Source organism: Aethina tumida, chromosome 1 (assembly GCF_024364675.1).
Source record: "Aethina tumida isolate Nest 87 chromosome 1, icAetTumi1.1, whole genome shotgun sequence".
Classification (NCBI taxonomy): domain Eukaryota; kingdom Metazoa; phylum Arthropoda; class Insecta; order Coleoptera; family Nitidulidae; genus Aethina; species Aethina tumida.
Genome location: NC_065435.1, coordinates 12,178,908 through 12,191,936, shown reverse-complemented (window position 1 = coordinate 12,191,936; position 13,029 = coordinate 12,178,908). Strand labels below are relative to the sequence as shown.

Sequence of the window (13,029 nt, the reverse complement as noted above, 5' to 3'; positions counted from 1 at the left end):
TAAAGTTACTAAGTCATATTAATCTAGTAAACTTTTTATTATATGTTTTGAGTAAGCAAAATTATACTAATTTATGAATTTTTAATATTTTATTGTTCATTTTTTTATGAATCACATTATAATTATTATTATTTATGCATATAAAAAAATTACTGATACACAATATTTTAACTTGTAAAGTCATATTAGGACATATTTTAACTAAATAAAATCACATTCATTGATGATGATTTTTTATTATATTACTGTGCACATTTTAATTTGTCATAAAGTCATATTAAGTCATTTAAATATTCAAACCTACAATTTTCCATATTATTTTCTTTACTCAGAAAATGGTATACAATACTTGTTACTATAAGTTATTAAGTAATATTAACCTAGTAAACTTTATTATTATATGTTTTGAGTAAGTGAAATTATACTAATTTATGACTTTGTATTATTTTGCAGTTCACATTTTTATATAGCACATTGTAATTTGTAGTAAAGTCATATTAAGTCATTTAAACATTCCAACTAATCATTTTTCCATATTCCTTAAACAGAAATTTAATGATATACAATATTATAACTTATAGTAAAGTCATATTGACTTAATAAACTTTTTAATATGTTTTAATTGAGTAAAACTAATTTATGAACTTTTAATATTTTATTGTTCATATTTTTATGATTCACATTATAATTTGTCGTAAAAGCATTTAAATTTATGTATATAAAAAATCACTCAAACACAATATTTTAACTTGTATAGTCATATTAACTTAATAAACTTTTTAGGACATATTTTAACTAAATAAAATTACATACATTTATGATTTTTTATTATGTTACTGTACACATTTTTATGTAGCACATTTTAATTTGTCATAAAGTCATATTAAGTCATTTAAACATTCAAACATACCATTTTTTCATATTATATACTTATATACTCAGAAAATTAATGGTATATAATACTTTAACTTATTCCTACAAGTTACTAAGTCATATTAACCTGGTAAACTTTATATTATATATTATGAGTAAGTAAAATTATACTAGTTTATGAATTTTACTGTTTATTTTACTGTTTATATTTTTATGCAGCACATTATAATTTGTTGTAGTCATTTTAAGTCATTTCAACTTCATAGTCGTCATTTTTTCTTATTCCTTACTTATGCAAACAAAAAATTAATAAATACAATATTTTAACTTGTAGCAAAGTCTATTAACTTAATAAACTCTTTATGACTTTTTTAGTAAATTTATGTTAATTTATGAATTTCTATTATTTTACTATGTATATATGTATGTATATATATATATATATATATATATATATATATATATATATATATATTAGTACATTTTAAATTGTTGTAAAATTATTTTAAGTTATTTAAATATTCATACTAAATTTATGTTAATTTATGAATTTCTATTATTTTACTATTATATATACATATACATATATATTAGTACATTTTAAATTGTTGTAAAATTATTTTAAGATATTTAAATATTCATACTGATTTTTTCTTATTTCTTATTTATGTACGTAGAAAATTAATGACATGTTTTAACTAAGAATATGCTAATTTATGAATTTTTAGTATTCAATTGTTCATATTTTTATGTACTACATTATAATTCGTTGTAGCCATTTTAAGTCAATTAAATATTCATACTAATGATTTCTTGCTTAGAACATTTTATTTTGTAGTAAAGTCATATTAACTTATGATAAATTTTACTAAGTAAGTTTATACTAATTTGTGAATTTTTATTATTTTACTGTTCAAATTTTTAGGTACAAAATTTTAATTAAATATTGTTAATTTTTCCATATTCCTTACTCGTTTACATTAATAAATAATGAAACAATATTTTAACTTGTAATAAAGTCGTATTAAGTCACTTAGACATTTACACTAATAATTTTGCTAACTTATTATATAACATATAAATGTTAAACCTTACAATTCTCATTTTTATCAGTATATTTATGCCGCTTTTAAATTTCATAGTTTATTATAACTCTTAGGTCATACATATATTCAAACAATACTTTTTTGTTCCAATTCCAATGCAGCGTATATAAAGTTACATTTTAACTTAAAATTTTTAATAAATCCTAAAATACATAAATTTTTGTTTTAGTACTTTTCTATATCAATTCATACAGCATACATCAATTCATACAGCATATTTTAAATTTTCAAAAAAGTCAATATTTTAAAATATTTAAGCTTCAATTGAAATATTTGAAAGTTTTTTTTATAAATTTTTTTTTAATTAAAATGAATGTAATCTTTATTTTACGAACATATTTTACAACTATTCCGCAAAATACTAAATCAATTTTATTTTAATAAACTTAAATGAAATATGAAAATTATCCGTTAAATAACTTTTATTACTATTTGTGTTTCGCCAACAGAAAATTATATCCTGATCTATCGGTTACATAATAAAATGTTATTTTTGTATATATTATTTATTAAAAACTCATTCAAATTAGAAAATCTAACGCTGACACTCCGAACAATGATTTATGTTACATTAATATTAATAACATGTTTCATTGAATGAAAACATATTATATATTTTGACGTAAATATAGACAGGGTATCAAAGAGCTGTGAGCATGGAGGTCAATATGAGTCATAGGAAATTGAGAAAACTCTATTTCCGGGACCTTTTAGATGTGTTGTGAACTGTTCATGACTTTGTATGTTAGTATAAACGAATATTTTTTTATCATAAAAAACTCCATTTTAGCTTTTTCTATTCATTGTAATAAAAATGTTTGTTATCTGCAAATATCAGTTTTTTTAAAAAAAAAAAAAAAAGTAACACTTTCATTTAGTCCACAACAGTTAACAATTCAATTCTGGGACGCCTGAATGAAAATGTCTTCTGGAATGACACCTTTTGTACATAAAAAATGGATAACAAACTATTTCTTTTGTTATTTGTCAATTACTGATGGCTAAAATAACCAGCTGCTCTGTTTCAGCTGAAGTATATCAGAGACGTCTTTGGCTGAAGATTTTAGGAAAACGAGACTCGCCTGGAAATCCCGTTTATACGTTAATTAATAAAATATTTTGTTTTCCATTTTTTATCGTAGTCAATCAAATATTTGCATAAATCAAACGCAGCTTAACTATTTTTATATGTAGTGTAAATATGTAATTGCTGTATTCAAAACAAATAAGACTGAAGAAGGTGCCGAAGATCACGAAAACCCGAAGCAATGAAGAACATGAACGATTGAAGAACTGGAAAATAAGCCGTAAATATTTTTGCTTGCAACGTGGGAGGTGGTAAGTTGAAACGTCACCGTAGGATCCCGTACTTAATGTAACTCAATTATTCCTTCCTGCATTTAAATTTTAGTGCATTCGAATAATACTCAGTTTGTGTATAAGTAGTGCTTAAGTATTAATGTTTAAAAGGAGTCATGACCTCAGATGTAAAAGGAAAAGCCAGGGGATCGTCTTAGATTTAGAGTTTCAACACATATTGTCTTTGATGTGTATTCCCTGCTCGCCTATAATATTCTCTTTACTCTGGTCGTCCACTTATTTTACAAAGTAAAGTCTAAATAATGTTCCTAATATTGCGAATATATGCGCTTTAAATATTTAATGCTTTGAAATTTTAACAAATAAGCTTTGATACCGGCACAATTACGTTTGTTTACTTTTTAGGACCGCACCACTTTTAACCGCAGACCTTTTCTCACCCCTCAATATTATTGCACAAGTACTTTCACATTTGTTGAGTTATTCACTTCATAGTGATTTTAATTAAATATTATAATTATTAGGACACATAAACTGTATTAATTTTATTTATTAATTATAATTACAAAATTAAACCCAGAAAATTTTGATTTAAAAAATAATAGAAAACATTGAATAGAATGACACTAATTAAAATAATTAGGTTTATAGTAATTATATTATTACGGTATTAATTAATATAATATACATTAATACTAATTAAAACAGAAGCAGAATTAATATTACTGAATTATTCAATCAAAATGTAAAAAGTTATATATCTAAAACCAATAAAAAAAATATAAAACACATTAGTAAAGAGAAATTAACAGACCCAAAGAATTATTGGTGGTTAAAAGTTAAGAAAACCTTAAAAAATAATACAAATATTATATATATTTGTATTATTTTTTTATAAAATATTACAAAAAACAGGAAATTTAAAAGTTCAATAAAAGGAAAAAAATCTAAAAAACTAAAACTTATAAAATATATATTTTAACTGAATTAAATAAATAAATAAAATTATTATCATGTTAGTATCATAAAAAAATTTACCTTTACGTACCTTGTTCAATAAGATTTTTTTCTTAAGTAATAAAAAAAATAAGTTGGTCTTTATAAATCTGATTTTATTATACTGAATAAATAAATTAAAATAAATAAAATAAACTATAAAAAATGTTTTGAATTTTGATCAATAATATAGAATATTTTACATATTTAAATAAGTAAGATGAAAAATTAAGTTTGTTTTTAAATAATTAATTATGTATTATCTGAAATACTGAAAAAATCTAAAACATTGAAATTTTAAGAATATATTTTATTACTAATTATTATAAATTAATTATTGTGAATAATTAAAATAAAATATCAATTTCTTACAAAAGAAAAATTAAATTGGTGTTCGAAAAACTGTTTTTATAATCATCTTAAATACTAAATAAATAAAAAATTAAAAATAAAAGAGTATATTTAAAAATAAATTGATATAAATTATTTGTCACTTATTTTAAAAATAAAATATCATAAAAAATATTTTGAATATTTCATTAAAATGAAAAATTAAGTTTGTATCTAAATAATTATTATCTGAAATACTGAAAAAATCTAAAATATATTTCAATACTAATTATTACAAATTAATTATTGCGATTTTTTAAAATAGAATATCAAAAAAGTTCAATAAAAGTAAATTATCTGAAATATTAAAAATATTTAAAAAATGAAAGAGTATGTTATTTATTTTAGAAATAAAATATGATAAAAAATATTTTGGATTTATGTATTTTATTCAATAATATCGATTTTTTACATATTCAAATAAATAAAATAAAAAATTAAGTTGTCTTTAAATAATGTATGTATTATGTAATATCTGAAATACTAAAAAAAATCTAAAAAACTGAAATTTTAAGAATATATTTCAATACCAATTATTATAAATTAATTATCGTGAATTTTTAAAACAGAATATAAAAAATATTTTGGCTTGTTCAATAAAATTGAATTTTTACATAAGAAATAAAAAGGAAAATGTCGGTCTTCAAAAAACTGTTTTTATAATTATCTGAATACTGAAAAATCTAAAAAACAAAAATTTAAGAAATGTTATAAAATAATTATTATGAATTTTTAAAATAAAATATAAAAAAGATTTTTGCTTTATGAATATTTATATATAATATACTTTAATACTATAAATTAATTATTGTGAATGAATTCAAATGAATTATTTGAAATATTAAAAATATTTAAAAAATTAAAAAGTAAAAGAGTATATCTTAAAATATATGGATATAAATTAAGTATTACTTATTTTAAAAATAAAATATTACAAAAAATATTTTGGATTCATTTATTTTGTTCAATAACATCGAATTTTTTACATATTTAAATAAATAAAATGAAAAATTAAGTTTGACATTAAATAATTAATTATGTATTATCTGAAATACTGAAAACACTGAAATTTTAAGAATATATTTCAATACTAATTTTTATAAATTAATTATTGTGAATTTTTAAAACAAAATATAAAAAGTATTTTGGCTTCATATATCTCGTTCAATAAAATTGAATTTTTACGTAAAAAATAAAAAGAAAAATTAAGTTGATCTTTAAAAAACTGTTTTTATAATTATCTGAATACTGAAAAATCTAAAAATCTGAAATTTAAGGAATATTATAAATTAATTATTGTAAATTTTTAAAATAAAATATAAAAAAGATTTTGGCTTTGGCTTCAATAAAATTTTTTTAAATAAGGAATATAAAGAAAAAAAAGTTTATCTTCAAAAATCTGATGTCATAATTATTTGAAATATTAAAAATGTTTAAAAAAAAATAAAAAGTAAAAGAGTATATTTTAAAATATATTGATATAAATTAATTATTACTTATTTTAAAAATAAAATATAAAAAATATTTTAGATTTATTTATTTTGTTCAACAATATCAAATTTTTTACATATATGAATAAATAAAATGAAAAATTAAGTTTATCTTTAAATAATTAATTATGTATTACCTGAAATACTGAAAAAATTTAAAAAACTGAAATTTTAAGAATATACTTCAATACTGATTTTTATGAATTAATTATTGTGAATTTTTAAAACAAAACATCATAAAAAATATTTTGCCTTTATGTATCTTGTTCAATAAAATTGAATTTTTACATAAGTAACATAAACAGAAATTAAGTTTTTATTACTTATATATTGTCTTTACAAAACTTTTAAATAATTATCTGAAATACTATAAAATATTATATGTATAGCTAAATTGTAATAAAATAATAAATAAATAAAAGTAAAAAGTACCTCAAAAAGAATTTTTTAAATTTATGAAAATTTTTATCCGGACACGTCAATTGTCCTGCACCAAAAAATAAAAATAAATAATATAAACGCGCAACAAAGTGCTTAATTATTCCAAATGAACAAAACAGAAATAGAATTGACTACACATTAAAAACGATGTTAAAATAATTACCTTCGCGCATTTCCCATCAATTGTCATAAAATATAATAGTTGATATCCCGAAATTTACGCATATCGGGCCGCAATTAAATTAAAAACCGTCGGTCATTTTTGTAAATATAACAATTCGGGAAAGCTGCATTTTGGAATTTTTATCATCACTTTTTTTTTGTTTCAGGTGTTCCTATGAGGGCATCGATATGGTTCTCGATGATCGTTCTATACAGGGCATTCCGGTGAACTACTCACTTATGTTAAGAATGATTTTTTTAGTAGAGATAGAGAAAACGGCAAGTTCAGGTATTAAATTGACAAGGACGCTTAAATCTTAAAGCATAAGTGTACAACAATGTTTATATGTAATCTAATTTTAAAATAAAGACTGAAATCGGCTAGTACAGAATAGTTTATGAAAATATAGTCGTACTATAACTATACTACTTATGTATACCGCATACTTATTGTGGTTGGAACATGTAATTCTATTTATTTCTGTGTAGAATTGCCAACGATAGTTTACCACTTGGTTTGCTTTTGTACGTGTGCCATGTTTTTAATTCGATAAGTGAAATTACAAAGAAAATGTTTTCCTATTTTATCGACAGATTATATTTTTATAATTGTTTATTATTGAATAATGTAAATCGTTCTATTACTGTAGACAATCTGTTTAAAGAAATTAACGTACGAGTATCATAATCAAAAGTCTTTTCCAGTCAACCAACCCAACTGGGTGAAAGTCCATTTAAGAAAATCAAAATACCAACCTAGCTAAACATTTGCCACGTAAATTTAGAAATCCTGTCAGTTTACTAACCGCAAAACTCGACGAACCAGGCAATTTTTGAAAGAACATTTTCAATCTGGCTCACAACCTTGTCCCGTTTTGTTAATTGCACGTAAAAAATGATGTATGGGACTTCCATCATTTCGGTTTTATCACTTAATCAATAACCGTGTGATACATTGCGCTCCTAAGTGCATACACGATACATATTTTGTAGTGCCTTAATTTCTTTAAGCAGTGTAATCTTTATTGCCAAATTATTAGACAATCGCACCTTGCTGCAGCAATATTCCATTTATTTTACCGTTTATTTTCACTCACGAGAGACGTACGTTGGCCGCAGCAATTTAATAATTGGACCGTGTGCAGTTTCAATACGTTTGTTGTTCCTATTTATGCCGGTTGTTGCATGAATATTGGTTTATTTTGGATGACACGAACATAGGTGGTCTGTTGTCTGGTAGTTGGTTTTTGTCGTGGAGCTCAAAATTTCATTCAGGTAACAGTTTTTGAAATGTGGTGCTTATTGTCGGGTTTTATTCAGTGATTTACACACCCCTTCCCCGTTATTTTATGTGTTAGGTGCCTGAAAAAGTAAATTACGTTTTTGACGTTTAACTTTAAAATAACAATCTGGGACTGGACCTCAGTTTTGTCCTCTTCTTCATAATTAAACCTGTTAGTACGCAATAAATGAAAATAAATTGGACTACATTATGAAGGGCCATGGAGAGATAGCTGGACCTTATGATGGATGAGATAGAACATCCAATTTAATATTTTGAAGCTTCCTTTGAATCTCTAAAGCAACATGTGGTCTCCTCTTCAGAATTAAACTTGTTAGTATGCAATAAATTAAAATCAATTAGGCTATATCATGGATAGACATGGAGAAATGTCTGGACTATATGATAGATGAGGTAGAATGTCCAGTTTATCTTAGAGTCCCTAAAGCAACATGTGACCTCCTCTTCAGAATTAACACTGTTATTGTATAATAAATTAAAATCAACTGGACTATATCATGGATAGACATGGAGAGATATCTGGACCATATGATGGATGAGGTAGAACATCCAATTTAATATTATGAAGCTTCCTTTGAGTCTCTAAAGCAACATGTGGTCTCCTCTTCAGAATTAAACTTGTTAGTATGCAATAAATTAAAATCAATTAGGCTATATCATGGATAGACATGGAGAAATGTCTGGACTATATGATAGATGAGGTAGAATGTCCAGTTTATCTTAGAGTCCCTAAAGCAACATGTGACCTCCTCTTCAGAATTAACACTGTTATTGTGTAATAAATTAAAATCAACTGGTCTATATCATGGATAGACATGGAGAGATATCTGGACCATATGATGGATGAGGTAGAACATCCAATTTAATATTATGAAGCTTCCTTTGAGTCTCTAAAGCAACATGTGGTCTCCTCTTCAGAATTAAACTTGTTAGTATTCAATAAATTAAAATCAATTAGGCTATATCATGGATAGACATGGAGAAATGTCTGGACTATATGATAGATGAGGTAGAATGTCCAGTTTATCTTAGAGTCCCTAAAGCAACATGTGACCTCCTCTTCAGAATTAACACTGTTATTGTGTAATAAATTAAAATCAACTGGTCTATATCATGGATAGACATGGAGAGATATCTGGACCATATGATGGATGAGGTAGAACATCCAATTTAATATTATGAAGCTTCCTTTGAGTCTCTAAAGCAACATGTGGTCTCCTCTTCAGAATTAAACTTGTTAGTATGCAATAAATTAAAATCAATTAGGCTATGTCATGGATAGACATGGAGAAATGTCTGGACTATATGATAGATGAGGTAGAATGTCCAGTTTATCTTAGAGTCCCTAAAGCAACATGTGACCTCCTCTTCAGAATTAACACTCTTATTGTGTAATAAATTAAAATCAATTGGTCTATATCATAAATAGACATGGAGAGATATCTGGATCATATGAAAGATGAGGTTGAACAACCAATTTAATATTTTGAAGCTTTCTTTGAGTCTCTAAAGCAACATGTAGTCTCCTCTTCAGATTTAAACTTGTCAGTATGTTATAAAGTAAAATCAATTGGACTATATCATGGATGGATCTGGAGAAATATCTAAATTATATGACGGATGATTTAATATTTTGAAGCTTCCTTTGAGTCTCTAAAGCAACATGTGGTTTCCTCTTCAAAATTAACCCTGTTAGTATGTAATAAATTAAAATCAATTGGACTACATCATGGATGGACATGGAGGAATATCTGGACAATATGGTGGATGAAATAGAATGTCCAATTTAACATTTTGAAGCTTCTTTTTAGAGTCTAGTGCAACGTGTGGTCTCGCCTTTTCATGAAGAAGAATGTCTTATCTACTAACTAAAGACTCCTTCATGAACTTTGTCAATTTGCTGACAGTAGACAGTAGACTTCTTGGTGAGTAATCAATATGTAAAATTTCACTCAGTCCACCTCAAGACTTTCCTCTTAAGTACTGTTACACCAAGTTTCCAGCTTCAACCAAAACATAAATCAAATCATGAACCAAGAACACAAATTACTTTTTCCAGCACCTAATAAAACAATTTATTTATGGCTGTAAGATTGTTTCCAAAGGAAATTGCAAAACTAAAGAAATATCATATATATGTAGCTTTTGTAGTACACATATTTACTACTGTAATATGGGCCATTTGCTGATGATGGTTTGATGTACATATTAGATATTAAATATATAAAAATGAATTATTATAAATTATAAACTATCTTACAATTAGTCAAAAAAACATAACAAATGAAAACTGCATGATATTTTTGTTTAGGTACCTTCGGTCCTTGCATTTTAGGACGTGGCGAAGGTGAATAGAAATACACTTCAGAATGTGAACAATCAAACAAAAAAATGCAGGGAAATAAAATCCAAAACACAAAAAATAGTTTGTCATGCCAAATTGTTCAACAATATTGATTGGTCTCATTCTTATATACCTTAAAACTTACAGGGTATTAGACACTTTAGTACAGTCTGCAGCTAATGCGTTTTCAATTGTTATCGGTAGCGAATGATGCTTCGTTCTGTTGGTTAGATGAAGTAATGGTTAATTAATATTAATTTTAATTTTCTATAGTAGACATTGTTAATGAAAATAAATTTTAACGTTAACTTTAAGAGAAACATACAGGTTGGTTAGATAATCAAGTGTCTGTAATGGAACAATGTTTTATTTTCGTTGTGAGTATTACGGTTATTACCCTGATGTGGGGTAACAGTGGGGTTGCAGTTTGACAAAATAAATCACCTTGTATGCTGATGCGCCAAACACATAATGTATATTGTTTAAAGTGGTAAATCATGCAAAGATACCTAAATCAAAATTTTTTAATTAAAATAGTTACAACGTGTACAATATTTATTGTTAGAATTAGAATATATATTTTCCAAAGCATGCAACATCTTTACATGATCTAAAAGTTTAAACAAAAAATAACAAGTAGTTGATAGAATAACTATTTACAGCTGTTGGCAAAATATAAAAAAAAACAATTTATGTTGTTGGTGGTGTTGTATTTTATTTTCGAACATTTTTGTCAATATAATTTAACAACTACAGTATTTAGTGAACATGTGCAAAATAATGAATGTTTCCGTATATAAACAGTGTATTGAAATGTAAATAATAAAGATACATACATAGATATACAATGCTTTTCATTTGTTAAGACTGGAAAGTCAACATGTGAACGAAATTAAATTGAATATATAATGGGCGTGCACCCTCTGGTTGAAGATGAAATTAAATTCTTCCACGGCTCCCATCTCTGTACATACCTTAATAACTATTGATTATGCGAAGCAACAATTGAAACGGGATGGAAAATAAAACAAAACATCCGTTTTCTTTCGGTTTCTCGTAATTAGATTTATTACAAATCAATGTTAATGGAAAAGCTACAGGTAGGTTTCACAGCTAACAATATGGATATGAGTTTCTCACAAATATATAAGGTAAGTAAAAAAAAACTTTTTTGATACCTCCTCAAAATTATGCAGAGAAATTAATATTAATATATTCAATTTACCAATTACTTAAACACAACATAAAGTAATATCAAAAAGGTAAGTAAATTTAATTTTATATTCCCTGTTTTGTCTTTTAAAATTTACTGACGATAACACTTTAATTTATTTATTTATGTTTAATATTAAGAACTAGTTAAAGAAAGGATAGAAATAAAAAAAGTTCTCAAGATTAAAAAGTAAATTTGTGCTAAAACTCCATAAAAGTGATTTTTTTAAAATTCGTTATATCTTTAAAAATATTTTTATTCTAACAAATACGATATTTATTTAATTATTTATTAAAAATGGTTATTAAATTTTTATTAATTTTTTTAAACCACATAATATTAATTTATTTGTTTATTGTTTTCTTAAGATTTTATTAATTTAATTTATTACAATAATTATTTTAAAAATTAAGTCTTATTATGTTTTTTTTAATTGAAAATGATTTAAAAAATAAAATTTAATAAACAAATTGATAGCAAAAATTTAATATTGAATTTATTAATTATTTTAGGAATATTAAAAGAGTTTTTTTATTTATTATTGTTATTTTATTAATTCTTAAAGTTCTTTTTTTATTTTATTTCATTTCATTTTATTTTATTTTTTTTAATTCGTGTCAATAATTATTAAATATCTAACAGTATTTTTATTATTGTTTTTAATTGAGGATTTAAAGAATAAACAAAAAAATTGGTTCAAAATTTTAATTAAAATTAGTTAATATTTTAGGAATATATTATCATATACAGCAAAATAATGTGGAGAAAGTAAAATCATATTAAAATTTTTGGATATTTATTTAAATAAAGGTGACTCCAAATTTTAAAAATGGTTATTAAATTTTATTAATAGTTAATAAAAGTATTTATTTTTTTTAATATTTTCAATTTATGATAATAACTAGTAAATATATTAGTTTTACTAATTGAGAAGCATTTAAAGAATAAAAATAAAAAATTATATTTAATTTATCAATTTTTAAAGATTTCAATAGGTTTTTTATTCTATACAATATAAAATAATGAGGAAGAAAATTAAATTCATAGAAATCCTGAATATTTGTTTTATTAAAAAATGGTTGTTAAAATTTTATTATATTATTAATATAATTATTTTTTATTTACTTAAAAATTAATGTTTTTTATTTTTTTTTACAATTTTTGACAATAATTATGAAATATATTAGTTTTTTATTATTTCTTTAATTAAGAAGGAGGATTATTGAAATAATAGAAAATTTTATTTTAGGAATATTAAAAAATTCTTGTTTATAGTTTTAAATATTTTTTAGCTTTTTATATTTTATGTAACATAGTTTTATTATTATTATTACTTTAACCTTTAATTTTATATATTTGTAATAATATTAATAATTAAGCAAAATAAATAT

At 23.4% G+C, this 13,029-nt stretch overlaps 1 protein-coding gene across 3 annotated transcripts in view; it reads left to right on the top strand.

Moving 5' to 3' along the window:
- LOC109596383 (neurotrimin) overlaps positions 1–8,513 on the top strand; it is a 301,564-nt gene extending 293,051 nt beyond the window's left edge. For all 3 annotated transcript variants that reach the window (XM_049961122.1, XM_049961121.1, XM_049961123.1), the window contains one exon: positions 6,946–8,513. In XM_049961122.1, the coding sequence (XP_049817079.1) occupies positions 6,946–7,007 (62 nt within the window). In that variant the 3' untranslated portion in view covers positions 7,008–8,513. The remainder of the gene's footprint in view (positions 1–6,945) is intronic.
- The last annotated feature ends 4,516 nt before the right edge of the window (positions 8,514–13,029 follow it).